This window comes from Euwallacea similis, chromosome 17 (assembly GCF_039881205.1).
Source record: "Euwallacea similis isolate ESF13 chromosome 17, ESF131.1, whole genome shotgun sequence".
Classification (NCBI taxonomy): Eukaryota; Metazoa; Arthropoda; class Insecta; order Coleoptera; family Curculionidae; genus Euwallacea; species Euwallacea similis.
In genome coordinates, this window is record NC_089625.1 from 1,827,999 (window position 1) to 1,853,213 (window position 25,215).

General features: G+C 39.3%; 2 protein-coding genes across 2 annotated transcripts; one reads left to right on the forward strand and one right to left on the reverse strand.

Moving 5' to 3' along the window:
• Nucleotides 1-507: 507 nt before the first annotated feature.
• Nucleotides 508-20,559, reverse strand: Hml (Hemolectin). Its single transcript, XM_066398476.1, has 59 exons — nucleotides 20,451-20,559; nucleotides 20,207-20,395; nucleotides 19,853-20,012; nucleotides 18,813-18,940; nucleotides 18,660-18,755; nucleotides 18,122-18,313; nucleotides 17,732-18,062; nucleotides 17,357-17,520; nucleotides 16,993-17,298; nucleotides 16,811-16,926; nucleotides 16,594-16,759; nucleotides 16,188-16,316; nucleotides 15,990-16,132; nucleotides 15,739-15,931; nucleotides 15,526-15,686; nucleotides 14,639-14,958; nucleotides 14,416-14,537; nucleotides 14,189-14,365; nucleotides 13,896-14,109; nucleotides 13,642-13,847; nucleotides 13,336-13,588; nucleotides 13,133-13,287; nucleotides 12,931-13,081; nucleotides 12,717-12,872; nucleotides 12,172-12,348; nucleotides 11,941-12,119; nucleotides 11,498-11,891; nucleotides 11,003-11,442; nucleotides 10,405-10,669; nucleotides 9,616-9,775; nucleotides 9,097-9,566; nucleotides 8,941-9,044; nucleotides 8,723-8,888; nucleotides 8,497-8,673; nucleotides 8,069-8,400; nucleotides 7,863-8,021; nucleotides 7,572-7,812; nucleotides 6,558-7,079; nucleotides 6,410-6,505; nucleotides 6,142-6,356; nucleotides 5,955-6,092; nucleotides 5,602-5,783; nucleotides 5,198-5,434; nucleotides 5,080-5,152; nucleotides 4,921-5,029; nucleotides 4,487-4,616; nucleotides 4,273-4,434; nucleotides 3,903-4,222; nucleotides 3,790-3,848; nucleotides 3,535-3,738; nucleotides 3,093-3,297; nucleotides 2,654-3,002; nucleotides 2,439-2,600; nucleotides 2,118-2,390; nucleotides 1,663-1,810; nucleotides 1,486-1,608; nucleotides 1,279-1,431; nucleotides 1,029-1,228; nucleotides 508-791 (listed from the first exon to the last, which is right to left on the reverse strand). The coding sequence occupies exons 2-58, from the start codon at nucleotides 20,367-20,369 to the stop codon at nucleotides 1,038-1,040; spliced, it is 11,517 nt and encodes a 3,838-aa protein (XP_066254573.1). The 5' UTR covers nucleotides 20,370-20,395; nucleotides 20,451-20,559; the 3' UTR covers nucleotides 508-791; nucleotides 1,029-1,037.
• Nucleotides 20,560-23,841: 3,282 nt separating this feature from the next.
• Nucleotides 23,842-25,135, forward strand: Tango11 (transport and golgi organization 11). The gene is made up of 4 exons (XM_066398235.1): nucleotides 23,842-24,208; nucleotides 24,306-24,440; nucleotides 24,494-24,634; nucleotides 24,680-25,135. The coding sequence occupies exons 1-4, from the start codon at nucleotides 23,995-23,997 to the stop codon at nucleotides 24,865-24,867; spliced, it is 678 nt and encodes a 225-aa protein (XP_066254332.1). The 5' UTR covers nucleotides 23,842-23,994; the 3' UTR covers nucleotides 24,868-25,135.
• Nucleotides 25,136-25,215: the final 80 nt, after the last annotated feature.

The following is a 25,215-nucleotide window of genomic DNA, read 5'->3' on the forward strand; positions in this document are numbered from 1 at the left end:
TACCAGTAGTGTAATTATATAAAAGTTGCATTCGAGTCGATCATTTGCATCAGTCACAGCAAGAACATTAAGTAAAAATTGAGGAGCTCTGATTTAAACGCGATGAGACTTCCCGGTACATTTACGATACAACTGATATGGTAGAGAAAAATTTTGAATCGTAAGATTTCGATTTTGTGGTCCAAAAAATATCATGATCACGCAAAAAGTTATCATATTTGTGTTCGACCTTTGCAAATTAACATGTACTGCCAACATGTAAATATGCAAAGCCAAATCGGAGCATCTTAATTTTTTGCTTATTTTTCGCGCATAATTGTCTACGGCCATGTTCTATGAGAAAAAACAATTTTCGCACAAATGAAAATTTTGACCAGAAAAATTTTAGTTGCTCCAATTTCAGAAATATCTGTAATCCTTCGTCTATTAACCATTTGCTTTATCTACCATAAGCTGAAAAAATAAACTCGAAGGATTAAATACAAGAAGATTCTTTGTACATGACTTTATTACGGGAAGGGCCATTATATTCATATTCCACTGACAAATAGTTAACAATTAATCGTTAAATGTACCACATATTCTATGTTTTATTATAATCATCTAACGTTTATATAGGGACATAATTTCGAAGTTAAGCCCTAATTCGAAACATATAGAAAAGTTCTCGTATGTTTTTGCTGCAGCCTTAAAATTTCTGGAAATCTATGAGGCAATACAGTTTTTATGGAATTGTTCCTCGGGTAATATGATGATTTCGATGTTTCATTTCGGACTATTTTCGGTTGTTGCTGTGTTACCAACGGATAAAAACAATTAATTATTAGATTTGTATGAAGACATGTATATTAGACTTGAAAAAGTAATGAGAATACTGTCATTTATAACAAACAGTTTTGTAATATACGGTGATATAATTATTTAACTAAGAAAAATCGCCTTTGCCGTTGTCAAGTAAATAGCAATCATCTTAACAATGGTGAAAAAACTACCTCTTAAAATTAATTAAACGGAGAAATTGTACTTACATTCAAACGCTAAAAAGGAGCCCCGGTGGGATTGTTAACGTAGGAGGTGGCAGCTCCCTCGCAGGATCTGCAGCCGCACTTGGAAGGCACCGCCACCTTTTTGACCCACTTATATCCGTCCTCACAGACCAAATCTACTTTCAGCGACCGATAGTCGGTCGCCTGGCAACAAGAACAGACGGATTCGTGGAGCCCACTCTCTAAAAGAAAAAAAACAATTTATATGACTTTTGTCACTTACAGGCCTTACTAATATTAAAAAAGGTGGAGGAGTGGCAAGTGCCAACACACTCATTGAAGTCTTTGATCGGTTCCCTGTTGACGCATATTCCATTCTTGGCACGATGGACTTTGATTAATCCCATAGTTTTGTTTGGTTGTAATGCCTGAGGACTGCACAGGTCTGAAAAATAACCCGATTATTATAAATTTATTTATGAGGCATGAAACGACTCACTCATCTCCTGGCCAGTGGTGACATTGCAATATTGGCAACAGCCTTTGGTGTAGACATTTTCCTCTGGACAGTCGTTCAGGGAAGGGCAAGATTCGTGGTGGCTGGAAACGAGTAGTTGACCACCTATAACATCTCCCTGTGTGTTGAATGTTTAGTAAACAAAAACCTAGTGTTTACCCAAGTTATCGCAGGAGTAAGTCACGCAACCGTCCTCGGATTTCCACGTTTCGTTAGGCTGTTTGAGGTCTTCGTTTATGATACAGAAAGCTTGCACGCACTCGCCACAGCACTGTTGATTTTCTAATGATGCTATATACTCCCATCCCTATGGGAAAACATTTTCAGAGCATTAGAATCTGAATGCTGCAAGAAAAACACAGCTACGTCGTCGTTTTACCACACAGTTAAATAGGAATATAATAACGTAGTGGTATCCTTCTTACAACGTTCAGACTCAAACAATTGTAGCTTTAAGTCGCGTTCTTATTAGTCAACCAAAAGCAAATATGCTTTTCACCTTGAATGAAAAGGATATAATTGAACAATATCCTTGAATGTGCGTTAATTACATTAAATAGCATAGATTTAACGATATTGATCAATGAAGTTAACTAATAAGAGCCAGGCGTTACCATAGGACAATCCTTCTTGCAGCTCTCAATCGACTCCTGCTGCACCAGCTCGCTCGATTGCTGTTTTCGAATACAAGTGACGTTCCTGCATTTATCCCCATCGGGAGAAGGCCAAGTTTCGCCGATTTTATAGATCGCTTTGCCAACTTTGCAGGCCACTGCCTCATGTCTGTGGCAACACTCCCCATCTACCGGATATGACTCGTACACGAAGTTCTTCAGGTCTTCTTTAGTAACTTGGGGGCAATTGATTTTGACCGCTTCTACTTGGAGCTGTTAAAACAACTTTAGCAAAATATAAGAATTATTGTGAGAACTTACAGAACCATTAAGGGATAAACAAAAGTAATTGGTGCAGTGATCTGAAGAGTTCCAATGTTCGTCTACTTGGCGTACCATATCTCCCACTACGCAGGCCACTTGAGCACATTTTCCGCAGCATTCCTGAGTGGGCTCTATATATTTGAATCCGGAATTACACTTCTGAAACGCATGATTGATTAATATCAATTTAACCTGCCTTAAGGTGTTTTTACTCGTTCGTTACAGCTTTCAATGGAGGTCTCCAGGCGAACTTTATCACTCTTCACGCAACTGTACGTCTTGCAATAGTCGCCTTCTTGCTGCCACTTCTCCCCAATTTGATGTATTTCCCCTTGGAATTTGCAGGCGGAACGTTCGACTTTGGGACAACAGTGATTGGGCACTAGGATTTGCTTTAGTATGTAGTCTGCATGGTCCTCATGAGACTCCAAAGAGGGACAGTCAGTTTTCGAGCAAGTCGCTTGGTAGTTACCTGGAGTGGCTAGAATGCATTGACATTCTCTGCAAGGTCCGTCTTGCCACGTGTCATTGCCCGGCTTTAATAATTTCTGCTTCTCGTATCTGAAATGTGCAAATGTTTTGAAGTGAATATTTAATTTAAATCTTCAATTTCAATTTTTTCTTTTGAAAATTTATTCACTCTTTACTCGCCTTGAAAGTTCATTTTCCCCGCCTGCCTCCGCAGCTCCATACCCCGTTTCGAAGATGCATTTATCTTCAGGCGGTTCGCACACGAACGAGGGACAACATTTGCCCGTGACGTGTTCCTTCTTAAGTGTGTAATATTGCGGGCACTCCGCCGGCGTTTTCGCACAATTTTCCTTGTTACACACAAGCTTGATTCGAGGACAACAACCTAGATAAGAAAATTTCGGAAATCACGGATTGAATAATTTAAAAAATGTATCAGTTTACAAACATATATGTATGTGTTTATAAGGCGTATAATTATTTTAAGAGACGGAACTCTATATGCCGATTTCAAAAATTTAAATAAAATGAATTCTGAATAGTTTTTTGAAAAGATAAATAAAAAATATATATCACCCTTTAATATTCTGAACTAATACGAATTGAGTAATTTTTAACTTGCCATTATCATCTATCTCCCTCTCTATTCCAGGCTCCAACGGTTCCTCGGTAGTGAGATCTAATAAATCGCACTCATCTCTCGCTTTACACTCACAGATAAACGTTTGACAACCGTTCGGTTTTGTGTCCAATTTGAGCACTTGATCCTCAGCGCAAACCAACTTCTGAGGAGTCGCGCAGGTGGGTCCGTCAGTTGGCTCGACAACTAAAACGTTTCTCAATTACTAAAAACTAAATACTCATCAAAAACACTAACCGCAGGCGTATTTATCGCAACAACTTTCTTCTTTAGACGGGATTTTAACTGGATTATATCTGAAATCATAGATGATAAAAACTACCCTAAAAAACCAACCAATTACGACCTACCCTCGCTCGCAAACAGTTTCCTTGCCCGCGCAGAATTGAGACTCGCATTTCAGGGAAGTACCTTCGCATTTGCACGTAGTACACTTATCCTTTTTCCACACATCCCCTGGATGATGTCCTTCCTCGTCGCACACCTCGCAGTCTTTTGGCTTTACACAAGTTTCATTCAAAAGAACCTTCTCCTCGGGGCAGAAGCAGCCATCAATCAAACTAACGCTAGAAACCCTCATGTTGAGAGTTGCTGCCGTATTTTTTAGGTCATCGCAAGTCTCCTGCTTCTTTTTAGCGCAGGGATTGTAGCTGAGTCCCGAAGGACACGTCTAAAATGTACTTTAAATATTCGGTTACAACTAGGAGAAGTGAGTTTTACCGGTGTTGGACAGTGTTCATTTCTCCAATTAATGCAAAAGCCTTGGGCCGCACAATCCCGCGCGAACGCCTCAATTGCAGCACATGATAAATCCGGAAAATTGCCGCAAGTGTCCTTTTTGCACCAGTCTACAAAGAGGGAGGGATCCATGACGTTGAGGCACTGTTAACGCATCGAAATTAAGAGGGAAAATTATTTGATTAAAGTGTCTAACTTGTCCAAATATTTTGTCGTCCAAGAGCCTCGTGCATGGGTCGTCTTTGGGCGGGACTTCGGGGCATTTTTCCTCCAGTTTGTTCGCGCATTCGGCGCGCGTCTGTCCACCCGGCAAATGCTCGTAAAGCCTAAAGAAAGATTAATAAAAAGATATTGTCATAATTGCGGAGTAAACATGACCATTGAATGGTCTTGTGTACTTGAGAAAGGTGCGATTGTATTCTGTGCTGCATGCACTTGATACATAAACAAAACTAAGATAGAAAAACTCTCCCCCTCTTTAGATACTTCCACATTTGAACATTTTGGCCGGAATGAACAAAACACGTCGGGGGCTCAAGAGCAAATAGAACGTGACAAAATTGTAACAATAAATAAATTTTCAGAGTGCTTGGTGTAATCCTACATCATGCAATATTATTGGAAACTTACCAACTGAGGGCAAAATCGTTGATATCTTTGGGTTTCCCCCCTGGGTGACCATCGAAGGGCCCATTTCGAATGTCATCATTAGGATTTTTGTTGCAATCACCGCATAATCCTGCAAACAAACATTACACCTACACTTTAAAGTATTCTTAAAACTGTTACCTTCAAGTTTTCCTCCGTATTTATGAGAGGGTGCCTTCACGGATACTCCGAGGGAGGGATAGTACACTGAAACCTGTATTAAACATTAAAGTAGCCATTAATTTAATATTTTCCTTGCCTCCACTTGCACGTCCGTCAAAAGCATCTTCAAATGTTTGGCCGAGGTTTCCCGCATTTTAGCCCAATTCTCGAGCTCTTCGAAATCAGCCACTCTCTCGTTATCTACGATTAGCTTCAACTTGTTCCTGTAGTAGTCCACCAAAATATGAATTTTACGACCTTGGTACAGGATCGTTACTTTGCCCACGCACATTTTGTCCGGTTTATTTTTGCACGGATGGTTCGTTATTAAAACCTTAAAAGAGTGACGATATGGGAAGTCTCGCTAGCAAAATGAAGACAAGATGATGTTAAATTAATGTTATTTGAGACTACGATTTTGTACTGGTATTTCTTGCATCGTTTCCGTTTTACAGCACACCCATCGATGGTTTTAGTTCCCAATTGTCATTTTTCTTTTACCTGCCACTTATGCTCCTTTTCTTCGCCGACAGGCTCATCCCTGGACATGACATATACGCAATTTCCGTTCACAGTAAAATTGCTGTTATCGTAGGTGATATATTGAAGATGCGGCAATACATTGCACTCACAATCTCGGCAGCTTGACGGTTTTATGCAAGTGTTAGCTTTTTTCACGTGGCCTGCAAGGTAATTTAGATAATGAATTCTCCAGTACAGTTAATCATAACAATTTTGTCGAAATTAAAACAAAGAATAAAAAATCTCAGTGGTTATCGTGAATATCTAGTTTGACAATTGCTATCAATTCAAATTAGATTTGCTCTATGCCGTTTACAGAGATTTTTACTCACCTGCAGGACAATAACACCCAGGGAAGCACATTTTTGACACTTTGGGGCAAATATCAGGATCGGCAATAGACTCGCAGGTAGGCTCGCATTTCCTCTGATAGCAGTCATGGTAGACCAGCGGCGGATCACAGAAGGCGGCTAAACTCCTCATTAAAACGGGTTCAAAATGCAATTTTTCACTACTCACGACAATCATGCTGCATTCTCCAATCGGATAAATCAATATTTGTATCTGCAGATAGACAATCGACTACGAAATTTTGCATAGCCCCGCATCTGCATTCTTCTTCTGCTGTATGATTGCCCTCAGCCTTTTCTAGGCAAGCACAAGTAGCGTCTAGGCATCTGGATACAAAAGCTTCAATGTCCAGACTTTTGGCGCATTGGTTCAATGGTTGTTCTCTGAAATTTGGTTAGTCAAAGATCTTTAAATTAATAAATTTTCACAAAATTACTTGACTTTATTGCAAGTATCCCAGGCATTGTTCTGTATATGCATGGGGCACGCTTTGGCTTCGCACCATTCCGGCTGATCCTGACTCAAAGCCCAGCTAAATGTCGAATTTATTTAATAGTTTCTTTTCCAAAATAATAAAATATTACCTATTCCCAAAATCTGCAGTAGTCCTCGCCGCAGCCCCATCAGGTCTCCTTTTATCGTCCTCAGGATAACCATTGAAATACCCGCACAAACCATCCACTTTCCTCATCAACTTATGCGCAACTCCCAGTTTAACATTCCCCAATTTATTCCAGATTATCCAGAACCCAAACCGCTTCGATACGAATAGCAAGGTACTGCCCAACTGGCTAACGCTAAAGCCCTTGTTGTGCGCTCCCAAATTCTTTATTTGATCCACTGTGTAATCGTATCCATTATATTTAGTCGTCAAATCTGACCGAATAATTATCTCGTCCCCATGGTGCACAATCACCATATCTCTAGAGCAAATCCCTCCGATACAATTCTTCCTTAAAGAAATCGTCCACTGTTGCTCTGATAAATCGCGCGCAATAACGTGATTACAAATATCATATTTGAACTCGGTATCGTCGAATGTGTTGAAGGTGCGTCCGGTTACGTTGCAAATGGTGTCCGGAGGCGGTTGAGGATAACAAGAGTAACTAAAAAAAACACGAAATAATACCCAATAAGAAAGAATCAATAAAATGAATTGGGCAAAATCGCGTTCCTGTCCAAACCACTTCCATTCTTTTATATCTCGGCTACTTCATTGCTGGTCTTTAAAATAGTGCGTCGATGGTTTAAATGCAAATGTTTTCACATGTGTATAGGCAACCATTTATACATCCCAATTTGAAATTCGAAAATGGTGAAGCCGTCGTCAAGGTAATCTTTTTAGTCCTTTTTTAGGGATTGTTTTACTTACATATGATACGAAATGTTACTGGTACACGGTTGTGTTTTTCGATATGAACCAAGGAGAGCGAAAAAAATATGAATTTAAACTACTTCCTACACTCAATTTTCCAACAATAAATACATGAAAAATCACGACTTTTTGAACGAAACAAAAAACATATTTTTTCCATCAGATTTGAAGAAACGTTGAAAGAAAGATTTAAGATTTAACGCTTATAACTCGTAATGCTTACGTTGGGCACGTCTTGGTCTTTGCATCGCCGTAATTGTCAAGCACCGGGATAAAACCAGGTTGACACACCACTTTTGGACACTCCTCCACGATGTGAATATAATTGGGAGGCGGTTTGTCGTTAACGCACTTAAACTCTGGACAAATCAGCTCCTCTTCCACTTCTTTGAGAGGCAGAGCCAGGAAATTCTGTTTTTTTGCAATTTTGCTCTTTTTAGAACTTAATTTGGACTTAATTGGAACTAAAATGAAGCCTTAATTTCCACGTATAACATTTGAAAATTGTACTTACACGCTCCACTGAGCATTGGAGATCTATAGACGGCCATAAATTCTTCCTTATCCACTACAGCCTTCTCTAAAACCTTAGAAAAACCTTTTTGACATTCCACCAGAGGACAAGCCTCCGGTTTCTTTGTGGTAGTCGTCGTTAGAGGTGGGGGAGTTGCACCTGGATTTAATCATCAAAAATAAATGACAAAAGTTGAAAAAACTTACAGTCAACTTCATCGTCAGGACAGTCTTGAACTCCATTGCACCACAGCGTGGAATGAATGCAGATGTTGCTTCGGGGGCATAGAACAAAGTCAGCAGGGCATGGCAGACATACGCAGCGGCAAGTACCTGTTACAGTGCTCTTCAAACCCTCTTTGCATGGTCCGCATTGTTTAGCAGTACAGTGTTCTACTCCTCCCAGCTTGCAAATGCACTCAGAACAGTCCTCCTTTTCAAAAACCGAACCCACTTCGTAGGCTATATGGCCCACCATACAGGGGCATTGAGTGCGGTTCACGCATTTGGTACCGTCGAACCATTGGTCATCCAAACATCTAAAAATACGCCGTTTAGTTCGTTGAAAATTGCAAAAAATATCTTATTTTAAATGTCAATCCTTGCTGAGCTGACTTACTTATTCATTAACTTACCTGCAAGCTTCTATTTCTAATGTTTCCGTAATCACTCCCGGACAATTGTTGCAAGGGTAACTAGGAGAAGGCGTTGTAGAAAGTACAATTACCTCAGGATACGGCTTGAAACACCCTTGAACCTCTACACGCAGTTGAATGGTATTGTGCCATTTTAAAGGCAGTATTTTCAAATACCTAAAAGGCGATTTTAGCTGTGTATCTTCAGATTTTCAAAAAGATTTACCGCGCGCTTATTGCGATATGAAAGCTGTTGACTTGGGGCGAATTACTGTCGAAATTGCCCAAAAACACTTTCTCATTTTCGCCCTTTTCATCCAGCAGCGGATTCCAGTCTAGTGCGTTAACGGAATATTTCACAGAAAAGGCAGTCACCCACCCTTTGTCACCTCCTAAAGTATGTTTGTTATATTAAACGATTTGTGCTAATTTTACTCATACAACCTTTAGTGACAATTGCCGTAATGTTTCTCTTTTCCAAGAAATCAAATTCCACCCATTCAGTCATGGAATTGGTTAAAGGTTGCCACGAAGAATCGCTGTTTAATCTATAAAAACGCTTATGCAGACATTTTTCTTTGAAATTACGCGGTATCGAACCTTATTTGTTTTTTCCCAACTTCCTCTGACGCCTCAGAACTAACCCTAATCTGCTGATCGACCAACAGTCCATTACTAAGCCCCATTTGATCGTCGCAAAGAGCGACCTTGAAGGGTGTGGTTAAAAACTCATAAAACGGGGTGGTAGTAGGCTCCTCCTCTGAACACCCCAAAATCTCCATCCTCAGTGAAATCGCATTATTCCACGTTCGAGGTTTAATGCGTACCCTTGTTGCTTCAAAGGGGGTGGAAAATATTTGTTTTACAGGCGAAAATGCATCTACTGAGCCTCGGAATATTTGCGGACGTGGTGGAATTTTTTGGTTCAAAACATAGTAGAAATTGGAACTGTCATCTGGGCTGTAGAGAACCAGAAAGCTGGTAATGTATTCGTCATACAAAGGACTTCCTTTGATGATTATACCGTATATGGGTTCTTGATGGCCGAAGTTAATTTCTAAATATTGGTCCTGAAAATCCACGTGAAAAGGCGCAAAAAGAACTGTTTTATTTACTTACAGGGTTAGTATTTTGGGGTGCCCAACTACCCCCTGATTTATCGCTAATTTTGTTATTATCAATTCTGGCATTATTGGGGCCAAAGAGGGGGCTCAGGGAGCTGCTGGCACTGAAGGCGCTATCTGGAAGGGGTTGGTCCCCTTGGATAAGATTTACAAACCTGGAATTAAAAGATATCGTTGAAATTTCAAATTTAATACGTAAGGAATTTCGTGTTCAAAGTATATCAAATTTCTTACTTATTTAAATACCACAAATTTAAAAAGAAAAAATCCGTTCATTTTTTTGATCACTCATAGGACTGCTTGAAAATATGGTAACGCCCCTACATGATTTTGACAGTTTTGATGTTTAATTTTGACACATTTAATATGCTAAAATCATATTACAATTTTTAAAAAACTGTTGAAAAAAAAAATCGAAATATCACATTTTTCACCTACTATTCTTTTGAGAAGGTGCGCATTGACCAACTACATCCTCTGATATTCTCAAAAACAGGAAAAATGGTGTATTAGAAACTTGGCTGAGTTCTTCAGAAAATTATATTAATTTAATTTATATTAGTTACATAAGTCTTTTCCATGCGATTTCAACAAAGTTGTTAGAAAGAATTTAAAGTGAAGGTGACTCGATCAAGCCGAATTTTAGTGAATCTAAGTGAAAATATGAAATGTTGTACGACTGTGACATGTGTCATTACAATCAAATTAATATTATGTTCTTTTCGATCTTCAGGGTCTTTTTTATGTTTTGTGATTGAATATCTACTGAAACAGCTGTTCTCACCTGTCTCCTGAACATTCTGGAGGTGGTGACACGGAGGGCACCAAATACGATTCCGTCGTACTCGAAGGTATTCCCTTGGATTGCTTCTCCTCCTGAAATTCCTCTTTGCACTGAGAAGAGCTGCACGAGAAAGAATTTTCCACGCATTGACACTCTTTGCAGTCCTCAGTTACCACTTGTCCAGGTTTAACCGGTTTATCCTTGTCGCTGATGCACATACAGTCGTGTTTGACCACGCAAGTGTTTTCATTCAGCCATAAATGACCTGAAAACAAAGGTTTTTATTCAAACGCATATAAAGTTTGAGAGATTCTATAAAATGCCATAGAAAGGCTAAAAATGATCACACATCGTATTTTATCCTTGTCTTGTCTGAGACTTTGATTAAAATATGCGCATAAAATAAAGACAGATCGTCACCTTTATGACATATGTCAACTAGTATTGTTTAATGTTCCCTCACAACATAGTGACAGTTTCAAAATGTGTAGATTTCAACGAAAAAATTTTGAAAATATGAGTTTTCTACGTTTCACTTCGTTGGAAGGTTTAGATGTCGGGATAACTATTTCAAAATTTGCTTATTTAATATATTTACCTTTGGGACACTTTGTGTGTTTCTCAGCAGAAATGCAGCCGGCTTCGCACTTGGTCCCCTCGATACAAAGCCCCTTTTCTCGCACTATAAACAGGTAGTAAGCGCAGAGTTTATCGCATTCTATTGCGCATTCCTCATGCACCATCCCCGGAGGACATTTAGGCTTGCAGGAAGGCTTGATTTTAATCACACTCTCTTCCCAGTCGCAGATCATGGTCTCCGGATTGTAAAACATATCAGAACCGCAGGTTTTCTCTACCAATTCCAATCCTGTAGATGATGGAGAGCATTGAAGAAACTTATGACAATCTGATGGATGTTCCTGATTGGGAATATTTAGGTCACAATTAGGAGCGATAATGGGGGTTGTTGAAATTTCTTGGCATTGGCAAAGGACTCGAATTTTAAAGTCTGGACATGGGTTTTCAGGGTCTGTAGATCTAAACAAAGTTATTAATATAAGGAAATGTACAGCAATATGCAAAAATGCCTTACTGGCAAATTAGACCCCGCTCCAAACTACACTCAACGTCCACATCTAATTCTTTTGGATGTTTCCCGTCAATGGTTAAACACTCAATAGAAACCATCTCATTTATCCCGCATTTGCTGGAGTCTTTCAGGTTATTGAGGATTATAGCCGAAGGCAGAGGTTCGATGTCTGATAATTTGATTTTAAATTTTTCTTTAAGATCTTGATTAATCCATGCACTCCATCCGTCCAAACATTGAACGTCCTGTTCCTGCTGCACAGTTGTAGCAAAAACGGGCACTTCAGTCGAGCTACAAGGCTGCCCCTTGCAGATTTTCTCCCCTCTGGAGCAGTAGCAAGAGTGACAGTCGTCTTCTTGCATTAAATCACCCTCGTAGTAAACCACGCCTTCGAATTCTAAATCCAAAGAGATTATTAATTCGTTATGCGCAAAGTGATTTCTTACCCATGCAAATAGGCTTGCAAATATTTCTCGGCACACACTCGATGTAGGACTCGTTGAGGTACACGTGATCCGGCGGACAAGGTTTCGGGCTGCAACCCTCAATACACGCGTCCTCGCTACAGCTCTTGCTTAACTTGTCGTTAACCATGAGATTGTCGCACGTTTCGTGAGGACAAGTGCTGGAATTTTTCATTGAAAACAACTCAATACGCAAAGGAAACGGGAAAAAACCTTATGCAGGGCTGGTACTCGGCGCAACGCTGATCGCACTGCATCGGACATCGCATTTGGCTCCTCCACTTGACCGGCGCTCCTCGATTGTTACACTCTTGAGCGTAGGCGGCCAAAGCGGTACACAGGCATTGGCAATCCTCACCTTGGTCGCAGGCGCATGCGTCAAACACACACCTTCAAAATAAGCAGTGAAGGTTAATTAGCAGCGTTATGATTTTCTAACAACAAATGTAAAAGCTTCCGCAATTTTGGCCTCATATTGCCTGCTAGCAATCCCTCGGCTTCCGTCACCCCCCAAAAAAGCAAAAGTATACAAAATTCTACAACTACGCTGCAAAACTCAGGACTAAAAAGGACAGAGGTATTTTCCCGTGTCGTCGCGTTTGAGTAAAAATTAAAAGGAGGGACATGCCAGCTACGTCAATGGAATATCTTAGGGAGACGTAGCACAAGTAATTTGAAACGAATATTCGGCAATTTAACAGCATTCATATTGCTATCCGGGTCAGTTTAAAAACTGTTTATTAGAGTCTTAAACGCACCTGTCAAAAAAGTCCTCCAGGGGCACTTCTGAATGACAAGGCGCGAATATCGAACTTTTCAAAACTCCGCATTTCTTTAAGGCCCACACGCGTCTTTCCGGGTTTTCGACGCAGGTATCCTTTATTTCCAACGCCTCAGGGCAATAGTTTTGCAACCTGCACATTTCTGAATATTAAAATTACTGATTTTAAAACATTTAAGGACTTAGAATACCTCCAGGAGTCTCCGAAAATGCTGGCCGAGGCCTCTGCGAGGCCCCCCGAAGGGGTCTGGAAATCGTCTGCTTGATTATCATTGTAATTACCGCACAGCCCTTTGATCTTCTCCTTCCAACGAGGGTCCACTTTCACATACACTCTGGTACCTAAATAAAATTTAGTTACAAAAAAAAAACATTGAAAAAACTTGGATATACCTTTATCCCAGTGAACTAATAGCCCCAAGTCTGGCGCTTCCATAATCACAAACACCCCCTTTTCTCTTATTGTGATCAGCTTCTTGGAAACTAATCGGGGGATTGTTTTGTCTCTGTTCAAAGTGAAGGACTCCACCTCCCCTCCTAGCGAAACTCTAGAAAGAAATGTTCAAGAATAGCGCTTTAGGTTGAACATCGCTTACCGGAGGGTAACGCTCTTGGAGCAGCTTGTTCCCAAAGAGCCGCAAGGCACATTTTGTATTGTAACGTCAAAGGAATCAGTGCCAGAGCTGCCTTTGGCCAACATAAAGTCACATTGACCTTGATAGTCAAAGTATTTACCATCGAAGGTTTTATAGTGCGAATCCCCCCAGGCTGAACATTCAGCAGTGCACTGCCTCTCAGTGCATTGCCATTTCCCGTTTTTACAGGTACAAGTATTGCAGTCGCTTTGAACTAAAACCACCGCAAAAAACTTCCAAATTTCTCTTCTTTGGAATTTCACTCACCAATAGACTTCTCCTTATAGCTCCTTCCCCCATGATGACAAGGACATTCATTGGGTTTCACACACTTCTTGTTTTTACTATCCAACACATAACCCTCTTTGCACTTACACCCAGCGTGGCATACTGTGGGCGAAAAATGCTCGTTGGTGTGCATGTTCTTGCACGTAACCGGCTCTACGTCCTCACAAGTGGTAAATTCAAAGTTCCTACAACTCCCAAACTACCGCAAAGCCTGCTAAACGAGAAAGCCTCACCTGGAAGAGTTGCATTTGGCCTTCAAATCGTGTGCCCTGGGAAAGGATCGCACGTCCTCCTCGGTTGCCAGGTGACAGGACCAGAGCCCCTTGAGGCAGGTGCAAAGTTCAACGCCGTGAGATGCTGGTCGCACCTCTTTGTAGCCCGCTTGGAAATCTAGACCCTCTTGATAGCACTTGCATTGACCGATGGGAATACATTCCCCGTTATCATCTATATGTTGTCAGTGAAGAATAGGAATATGTTGATAGATTAATGAGAGAGGCCGATTTGAGTTGTCAGATTAGCTGACCTAAAGCTTCTCCTTCGGGGCAATTACACCCCTCCACGCACTGCGGTTTGCAATCCGGATTCAAAGACAAGTCATCGCAAGTTCTGGTACAGGAATTGCCACAAGACTGATACTTTTGTCCTCCAGGACAGTGAACTCCACACTCCCTCACCTCATTCCTCCAGTCGATTGCCAGGCCTGAAATACTTCATTATATCGGAAAAGGGGTTCAACAATTTCGACCTTACCGCTTCTAGAACATTCCGCTGCGTACGCTGCCATTGTAGGACACAAACACCTGGACACTTGAAACTCGCATGCGCACATATCGTAAAGACAATCCTGGTGGTATTTCTCTGGATCCACATGCCTGCATTTTATATTATCGTTATAATAGTAGTGTTGATTTTAACATTAAGCTAGTTTCAAAGAAATTAGCTTGCAGTTAAAATTGACATTGGTCCTAAGTACCAGTGACAAGGCTTGAACAAATCCGACTTGATTCTCGAGCAATATTTCTCGGCCGCAGCTTTGTTGTGCAAGTTGAGATCGCAAGGGTGGGTGGTCAACGCGTCCGGTACATCGTTGCATTTTTCCGACGTTTTCCATTTATTGGCGAAGGGGATTATGGAGTGTTCTACATCGTTTTCGGGGGTGACAAAGTCGTCTTTCTGGTTACCGTTAAATGTGCCGCAAAGGCCTTTTGTGAGGCCATGAAGGGATGCCGGCACATCAATGTAGACCCGAGTCACGCCATCCCACCATACTTTAACACCATTCATCAGTTCCACCTGGAATTGAGTTTTTTTTTTAATTGGGTAGTTATTATAATAATTATTTTTCGATTCCGCTGAATTTCGCAATCATAACAACAGCTTTACGACACTGTCATGCTTCCAAAACAGCATCAAAAAGAACTCACATTCTTTTAGTTTTTTGTTTATAACTCCTACGGTTTTTTAGATATTTAAGACATATTTTGAGCATAGCTTTAGGATGCATATAATTATTCCAAATAAAGTGAACAGGATGATTTGATGATTGAAAGAAATGCAGAGCCAAACAACTTGTTTGATTTTGCGTTTCTTTCATGTCCGTAACCGATTTCGAGTTATTTGAGAAAATAACGCAATGCGTAATGTCATCTGACTCGGGTCGCTTGGAATTTTAAGGCAAAAATATTTTGTTCCTATCTTATTTTCAGAATAAACTACCCACAAGCACGGCCGAAATGGTACACTACTGTCGAACAAAATCTCGACTAATGTCGTCATCAAAGGCAACAATTGTTGGGAGTTTTAACTTTAATTAACGGTCTTCCATAAAATAAAGAAATTACCGGATTATTTCTCACCTACCAGTAAAAATATGGACGAAACCGCCCTAATGGTAATCCCAGAAATTGAGTATGGAACCTTGGTAACATCTCTCCCATTGACCACAATATCCATGTTTTGTTTCAGCTTCACAGTTTGTTCATTCATTTTAACGGTAACGGTTTTGGTGCACGATGGCAAACCTGCAAAATCCACATGTTTTCCGGTGAAAAAAGCGCTATTTATAGTCCTTACCGGAGGCTATGCTCACTGGGAAGTTCATGGCTTGGGAAATGGCTCCTGCACATGCCACATTTTCGGCCTCAATCGTGAAATTTTCTGTTTTTACCAAATAGTAGGAGCATTGGCCCATAAAATCGTAAGACTTGCCGTCGAAAGTAATGTAGTGAGGGTCGCCTACTGCCGCACATCTAGCCCCGCAAGAGACCTAGAATTTAATAAGATTGATTTCAACTAATTTATTTAAACTTAGGAAGTTTTTATACCTGGGTGCAATCCCATTCTCCGTTGCTGCAAGTGCACGTGTTACACTCTTTGGGGATTGACGTCCCGGGAGGGAAGCTTTTCCCCCTCAATCTACAGGGGCACTGGTCCTTTGTAATGCATTTGTTCTCGTGCAAAACGGTTCCTGCAAAATATTGCATAAAATATTTGGTTTTGGTGATTTTTTAGTTGCTGATCACCCTCAGGACAGTAACATCCCTCAAGACATTCCTCCTGGTTTTCACGAGGCACTGAAACAGCTCCGCACATCTGATGACCCTTTTCAGGGGCGCACGCCATGTACACTTGACCTCCCTCACATTTCATTGCTAAAACAAATAATTGAAATTCAAGCCAGAAGCAAAAGAAACATTGTCTAAAGCGAAAATGAATCATTTTTGCAGAGTAAAATTTTCAGCTCACTTTAGTAAAAAAAAACGAAAATTAGAAAAACTGAATTTTTTAAAAATTTTTATACATGGACACTTCGATTTAGTACTAATTTTCAGTAAATTTTTACCGTAAAAGCGATTGCTATTGCCAGTTTCGATGTAACTATCGCTCAGTTCGAAAAAATTATAACTTTCTTATTTTAAAAAACCTTACGGCATAAGTTTTCACTTCTCCATCCCGTCACACCCTTAACGCCTTTATGCTGACAATCCTTAACGTAAACTTCGAAAGTATCGCAAACGCACACAGATTTGTCTTGAGACTTGCAGGAGCAGTAATCAGACTTGCACGATTCTAGCAGAGAAATTGCGTCTACAACCTGCAAATTTACCCTCTAGCTTACAAAAAAGGTTTATTATGGTGAAAGTACTTGAGTGCAGGGCCTGAACTTAAATTCGGAGAAGAGTTTGGCGCAAAAATCGCCGGCTTCTATAGTCAAATCGGGGCCACAAGATTGAATTTCTATTGGGCTGTCGTTGCACGGTTCTAGAAAAAACAAATTTCATGATTTTCGTTTATAACTTGAAATTGTATTTTATATTAAACACAGACCTTCTAGGTCATCCACCAACCAGCTGGCAGCTAAACTAGATACGCTCATTGCAGGGAGGCCTTCTTTGGTGATAAAATCGTCCAATTTGTCCCCATCCATTCTTCCGCAAAGCCCTTCAGTTCGATTCCACATGCTCGCTTGGGCCTCCACGTGAAGCAGCAGCTTTCCATCCCATTTCAACACCAATCCCAAAGCGTCCAAAGATAAAACAATGTAACTCCCAATCACCGTAACCCTCAGCCCTGGCAACTGACCGGGAATTGGCAGGATCTTCTTAGAGGTGGCAAAAACCGGAGATCCATCCTCTGAGATTTACGTTTATAAAGTTAAAATCTTGTTGAAATGTATTTTTTTATTTATTACCTGTACGTTTGAGAAAGTACTGTCGATCCCGCACGAATACTTTAATCACCCTGTAGCAGTTGTTAGGATCTTGATTAAAGCAGGATGGATGGTTTTGAACGATTACGCTGAAAGTGTTGTCTATGGCATCTTTTAGGAGGACGTGGGGACATTTGGACTCAAAGCTGCGAAACTTTGGAATTAAAATAAAAAGGTCAAGTTCTCTATAAATAATGGACAGTGGCCGAAATTTACAAATGCCCTGCAGTGAACTTAAACATTTGGAAAATGTAAACTTTTCAGAGAAATTTAGCGCATCCGCTTTAAATGCCTTTGTCCAATGCTTATAGAGGAAAAAACCTGCTTTCCAAGGCGAATCGCGATTCTTTATAATACCTAAAGATCTTCCCATCGAAGGTTTTAAAGTGAGATCCGCCCCATGTGAAGCATGACCCAGGTTTCGGCACCAGATCAATAACGTTGCTCTCACTTTCACCGTAAGACATGGTAGGCACCACCAGTATTTGATCCACCTCATTTATGATTGTTTCAGGTAATTTTGCTGGAAAACCATGGTGAATCATTTTCTGCTTAAAAATTTCAACCTCCTGTTCATCAGGCCTGTGCGCTGAAGTGAAATATTGCCCCCTCTCCTCTCCCCCAAACTTCCCTGTTTGAAACTGCTGATGGGAGCTTGAGCCATGCGAGATCACCTCAAAATTCCCCGCTAATGTAAAAGAATTGGCTGAAGAAATAGTTTTAACATTTTGTGCTATAGGGGCTTACGAAAAACGCATTGCGGTTGAGGGCTGGGTAGAAACTGCCCTTGTGAGTAAAAACAGGTGTATTTGGGCTCTGGGGGAAATTGGAAGGAAATTCCTTCGGGACAGGAGATGGAGCAACTGAAAGAATCCATGTCTCCTGAGCAGTTGTACCCTCCATTGAATTGGAGTTGTTTGGCGCTGCACGCACTAGCACCTAAAAATTGAATGTGTAATTATCAACCTCTGAGGTTTTCCTTGTGTTTCGATTCGATATTTATTATTTCATAGTAAGTGTTTAACGCCCTAAAGATGACCCAAATTTATGATCGAAGAAGAATAATAAGTTTCCATGAATGTCCAAAACCTATGAAACTTATCTACTGCATTGCGGTTTTGGTGTCGGTATACGCAACTTCAAAAAAGTCTGGAAACAACCGAATATTTTCTTAAATAATTCATTGCCGTTGAATGACCATGGAAAGAATTTAATCAGTTTGAGCTTCCATGGAAGTTATCGTGGTAACTTTTATTGATATAGCGATTATTAAGAAATTACTTACTGTATTGACACTGAGGCCCCCGAAAATCCTGCGGGCACTGGCAAACATTGAACGATAAGCAGGAGCCACCATTGAGGCATTGAGGGGAACAAGTTGCTGCGAGAAACCTCTTCTGTAGCAATTACTTAAAAAAACGCAAAAAATGAAAATTACCTTTGCAGTCGGGCACAGCACCCCATTGAGGCTTCGAAGGCAGCCACAGTCCGTTACTGCATACCATGGTGGTAATTGAGGACCCATCCGGAAATTGATGCCCTGGTAGACACTCAATCGTGCACTGCCTGTAGTTAAAGATATTCATATGTTAAAATATTATATGAACGAGCATGATATGTGTATTCATCTATACATATAAAGGGTTTTCCGTGACTAGACTGACAAACTTAGTATGCCAGGTTTTCTAGGGTCATTTCCATTTAAAAAAAAGTCGATGTCGATCACGGATCAATTGTTTCCTTGAAATATTGAGAATATGGGGAAAAATCGGCCGGCTAGATCACCAGACTTATCACCTTGGACTGCTTTTTGTCAGTTTCTTAAAAATTCGCTTATACATATAGTAGCTAGTAATGGTAAGTCAGCTATGCGAGAAAGCTTGAAAAACTACATATAATTGAAACCGCAACAAAGTGTTTCCGTTTCGAAATGAACTAAAATCAGTGGCTACCATTGTTTCTGTGGCTCAAAGAGTAACTCCATGTTTACAAAATAACGGTCCTTATCGTAAAAGAAATTTTATGCTGTTTTCAAATATGTAAAAATATCTGGAATATTTAAAATAGAGAAGATGAGGTCATTTCCGGTTAAACCGGAACTCACAAATAACTGTCACATATGTCAAAAATGGCAAATTATGGGCATAATACATAATAAAAAACCCTAATTTTTACATTCAAATATTCGGACGAGGCAGCACATTAGAAGGTACAATTTGATGACTTCCCTCCTCAGATTAACCATTTTCTCTTACGAACTTAAAATGGCCGGTATTCAAGAAATATTAACGTTGGACGTTTGTTTTGCTATCATGGACACCACCGCCATGACAGTTCTCGGCCATTTTGACTTTATTCTTTTCCTAGGCGTGTCTACGTGTTTCCTAGCAACCCGCGAAACAACCCATGAAAAATGTAAATAACAAAATGGAGGGTATTTTTAAATACATAATTCTTGAATTGTTCATGACAACTTACTTGGCTCTACAAGATCTTTTTGAGTTCTTAGGCAACTGAGGCGGATTCAGGCATGGTTTGTTCTCATATTGGCATTGGGGCCCCGAAAAATTTTCCGGGCATTGACATTGATTGGGAGCCAGGCATATGCCATTGTTGAGACATTCCGGAAGACATATCGCTGGAATTCAATGCGAGGAAGCATCACTATAGGGATTTATCAGTAAAAGAACTAAAATCAAAGTTTTTGACATACTTTTCACAAAGGATAATCACTACAGTGAATAAACCCTCGTTTCTTCCACCGAAAACGAACGTTTACAGTTTCTAAATAGTTTATAATACTGTAGAACCAAAAAGGAGTTTAACACATACGTTGACACGATGGCACTCCATCCCAAGTAGGCTCGTCCGAAACTCGCCACTGCCCATCCTGACAAATTATCATCACCTGGATTTTCCCATTTGGAAACTGATACTGTGGAATACAGTCGGCGCGACAGCCCCCATAAGAAGAGCAGCGCATTCCCGCATTCATGGGGGACGGAGGGGTGCCGGCACACCCTGAAATGTCCTCTGTATTACCCGCAAAACCAACCACCCTCTTCTAATAACTAACCCCCATTATACTTTCCGCCATGCTTGGTTTTGGTCTTGGTCTTGGTTTTCAGGCTGTTATGAGGCCTCCCTAAAAGTGCCTCTTCGCCCGTTAAACCTGAGGAATAGGAACCGCCTGATGTGTGATAAGAGCGACCTTGGCTTAATGATATACTTGATTGGTCATAAGAGGGGGGACCTCCATAAGAAGAGGACTTGGTTTTTGTAAAGTAGCTTGAGAAAAATTTGCAGTTATTTTTCAAAAAAAGACAAGGGAAATTGGGCAATAACTTACTCGCTGTTGGGGCTGGAATCTAAGCTGGAATATTTGTTTTTCAAGAATTGCGGGACTAAAATCTCACCACTGCAAGAACTGCCACTTAAAAGGGCAATAATGGCGTATATGCTAAGCGCCCTCATTTTGATGCCTGCAAGTGAAGTAGAACTCTCCGCGAAACTGGATAAAATTTATGTAAATTTTATCCAGTTTCGCGTCCGGTGATGTTGACATCATCAACCTGGTTGGAATCACTAATGATTGAAGCGGCAAATTTGTAACAGAACGAGGGGTTTGGTAGGATTTTATGAAAACGAAAAATAAAACATTTTGCCACCTACCGAGGTTTCTTCAGACTTTGTAACTGTGAAGAAGTTCCAATCTCGTTCGGATTTCTTCTCTCTTTAGCGGTGGAAAATCCCTTTAAATCCCGATTTTTCATGCTTTTGGCGACCTTGCCAGCAAGGAAATTTCCTTGGGTCCTTTGCTAGTACATATTTCAAAAACCCGTAACTTCATAAGGGCAGGTTCCGCATCACATCCAAATTTGCCGCTCTCTACTAAGCCAATTGGTGGACAATAAATCGGATTTTATTGTTATGCAAAACCTGTGGGTGAAAGAGAAAAATAGGAGCGCAGGAAACTCTTATCAAAATCACTCTTGTGCAGGTTCTGATAGCTGCCATTTACGTAGTCGTACTTAAAGAAAACCAATCAATTTAAATTTTAATTACAAACGACCGAAGTAAATAACATCTAGGAAATAAACATTGATAATGCCTTCGCAGGTTTTAGTTATAGGTTTAGCCTTAAAGACCCGCTTGTAGATCTACGCAGAATACGAAAGTCAATCAAAAGGATGTCAAGTGAGATGCAAACGTGCCACGTCATACCTGACAGAAAAAGTAAGTTCCCCCGGTATCTCAGGCACTAAGGAGGTCTTAAACTCTTCAAATAAAAGTTGAAATGCTAAAGAAAACGCATGCCTTGGATAGATTCATCTATTACCTATTCTCCACGCAACTTTTAATGATAAATAATTAGAAAATTGGCGAATCGAGGGCCTACGTTTACGGTTCACCGTGTATTGCAAAGAGTACCCCCCATTAAAATAGTCAAAATGCCCTTTGATCTAAATTGGAAACCTAACTGAATGGGCATGTTTAGGTTGCTAAGGTGGGTGCTTTATAAGTAATAAAAAACCGTTTAATTTAAATCAGGAAATAGCAAATAAAATGCGATAAATAGATACCATTGGATTATAAAAAATGCATCAAATGCCCAAAAAAGCCAAAATGCTTAATTCGCTATTGAAAAAAATGCAAAAAAATTAAGTTCTTTACATTTTTGGGGTAAAGTTGCGCAATTTGGAGTTCAAGAATATGCCGGTTTAGAATTTCAAAAATTCTGATGACTTTCGGAAAAATTCAAAATAAATTAAAATTTTTAAAAACATTTTTATTATTTTTTCAGACCTTCTATCTTTTGGGCTTACCGAGACCCCCATGGTTGAGCTCTAGAGACAAAAACTCTGAATATTGTTGTTCATTTAATAACAGTTTCTATTGTAACATACTGATAAAACCGTAGCATTTCAAGTTACTTAAGCTCTCGAAGTCTTCAATATTTAAATTTGTCATTTTTATCTCTAATGAAGAGTAGTTTCTTAATATCTCTATTTTAAGTGTGAACAATATCTTATGATAAAGAATCATAATATCTTATACCTAAATCGTGGGATTATTAATTACACACTTGAATCCATTGACATCTTGTTTTTCATAAGTCCACTTATTTTCATTCAAGCAATTTTATCTTTGTGAAAAAATCAGGATACTTTTCAGCAAAACACTCATCTCATCTCAAGTGCGCATTTCCATGGCAGAAGAGTATCATTTTCAAAACAAGATCCTATTAAATTCAAGAGAATATTTTTATTAATGTATGTAAGAGGTAATCATGGTAAATAAAATAAAGAGGACCCCCCATTAAGATAGTCAAAATACCCTTTGATCTAAATTTGAAAACCTAACTGAATGGGTATAATAAGTACATAAATTATAACCCTCTAATGTCAATCAGTTGTGCAAAATACCTTTACCCCCTCCTCCTAGACCAAAAAAACCAATCAACATACCTCGTACCTTTTATGGTTACCGAGGTACCCAAAGTTGAACTCCAGAAACGGACACCCTGTATAAAGAATTTTTTTTTGATTAGATAGAAGGATTGTTATGAGTTTTAAACAGAATATGCATTGCAAAACTTAAAGAAAATACAATAATTTCAACTATTTCAAAAATTGGACAAAAATCAAAGATAATTCTGCAGCAAAATGTCTAATAAAAAAAATGTTTAAATAAAAGATATTAATTTTTTGAAGGTCTACAAGGATTTGTACAAAAATATGTTTTTTTTTTAATTTGAAAAAAGTTGCCTTTAAAATTACCTTAAAATGACGTTTTGACTAAAAGTCACTATCTTCATGATATGTTCCCCTCTTTACTGGACAAATTTGAAACTTTTTTTCATACAACTTACCGTTTTAGAGTAATCTTCAATCACAGCTTTAAATGGGACATCCTGTATATAAAACTTTATTTCCCTAGAGGGGTTATCCATCATTTAGTCTTTCTGCCCTTATGTCAAAAACACTTACATTTACCTGTACATAAATAATTATTAATATAATCCGAAAAAAGAAAATAAAAAATACATTTGAAAATGTTTCGATAAAGTGATTGAATGGAACGTCCAGCAGGATTGTCAAGTAAAGCAGAGAGTTTAGAATAATTCAGTTATGACGACAGTTTTTCAGTTCTTCTTGTCATGTGTGTGATACTTATCCTCTTATTTAATATAATAAAACTTTATTTAAACAAAATAATTAAAAAACGAGAACTAGCTTTCGAAGCGATTTAAATCAGCCTTGGTATCCCCCCGTTTCTCTGAACATCACGGCGCGTCATCTATAGTTTCCTAGGCATACTATGAGATTCGGTTCAGCGTTTTTAACAAGAACTGTTATTCGGAACATACTACAAGTAACCTGTTCAGTTCTCTCCGTGACATTCTTAGACAACTGACATTGACATGAAATATAACTCAAAATGTCCGCAGTTTAAGTTCGAAATAGGTAAATTTCAACAAATTTTATCCCTTTTTGACATCAACAAGAATGATAAATCCCAATTATAGGACATAAATCAGGTCGACTCATTAATAATTAATCCTGAGAACAACCCATCTCAACCTCATAACCGGGTTTAACACAAATAAATCGAAAAAAATGTCTTCGAACAGTAGTCCTTCCCACTATGGAGAAGATGCATTTGTGACTGATGCAGATTTCAAGGTGGAAATCAACCAGAAAATGAAGGTTCCCCAGAAAATTAGCTTTGGTAACGATCTAAATGGAGATGTGCGGAGTTCCTGGGTGCGAGATAATTTCAACATGCATGTACCTGAGCGGATATTGGTGATCGGCCAAGATCAGCATGTTGGTAAGAAAATGCAGTTACTTCACCTCATTTTGTTAGTCTTTAAATAAATTATCAAAGCCCCATAAATATTTTCTTTAGTTAATGTTTTTTGATGTAGGTACCCGAGCGCCACCTAGAGAAATCGCCTTTGACAACTCATTACTAGTGTCTGCTTCTGAACCCTACCCAGCAAATTTGCCACGGGTTGCTACTCCCCCTAGAACTTTAACCTTGGATAAATACCCATTCCCTGGTAACACAAATCAGTGATAAATAATGTTCAATTCTTCCACAAATTAAAATCAGGCCTTGAAGATTATCAAGATGGTTCTGAGCCAGAGGACCAACTGCCCATAGTCAAACCAAAGCCAAAAGTACAACACAACTTAAATGACTCTGTATACTCAATGAGTGGCTCATTCAGAGACCAAACAATTCCACCTTTAGGTAAGTTTTTGTTTTAAGTGAGCATGAAGAAATGATTTGCATTAGGTGGAGGTGACTGCCTGACTCCTGCTGAAGAGGTTATTCACCTTCGAAGACAGTTAGCAAAGCTAAATCGTCGTGTAATGGTCTTGGAATTAGAGAATGTTAATAGGCTGCAAAAGGAGAAAATCTTAGCTGGTTTGGGAATTGCATATTTTCTGTTGAAAATTATGACTTGGATAAATAGGGGCTAAGTGAAAGAAGATTTCTACTAGAGATGGTTAGAAAACTACAAAGGTCTTCTTAGTGTGATGTAACATGAACTGTTAATAGTAATGTCAATAAGTTTATTTTGAGTTATTACAAGCAGATGGAATAAGAGTGACTTTTTTTATTTAAATGACTTTCTTAAAGGTGATATAATTGTAAATTATTATTATTATTATTATTTTATTGAAAGTTCTGTGTATTTAGGTGACCTATTGTATTTTGACAAAAATAAATATTGTTGAATTAAAAAGGTCATTTTGAGTTTATAGTTAAACCCCAAATTTCTTTGAAAACAATTGATGGGAACCAATGAAAATGATACGTCTCAATGC

Bases quoted from the DNA above. Each gene is read 5' to 3' on its own strand.
- Hml (XM_066398476.1), bottom strand. From the start codon at position 20,369: ATGAATGCGGGAATGCGCTGCTCTTCTTATGGGGGCTGTCGCGCCGAC. The intron at 17,521-17,731 runs GTATTATAAAGA...AAAGTTTCGCAG, and splicing joins TTCGATGGGAAGATCTTTAG to CTTTGAGTCCAAATGTCCCC. The intron at 11,443-11,497 runs GTAAGGCATTTT...AACTTTGTTTAG, and splicing joins GAGCGGGGTCTAATTTGCCA to ATCTACAGACCCTGAAAACC.
- Tango11 (XM_066398235.1), top strand. From the start codon at position 23,995: ATGTCTTCGAACAGTAGTCCTTCCCACTATGGAGAAGATGCATTTGTG. The intron at 24,441-24,493 runs GTAACACAAATC...AATTAAAATCAG, and splicing joins GGATAAATACCCATTCCCTG to GCCTTGAAGATTATCAAGAT. The intron at 24,635-24,679 runs GTAAGTTTTTGT...GATTTGCATTAG, and splicing joins CCAAACAATTCCACCTTTAG to GTGGAGGTGACTGCCTGACT.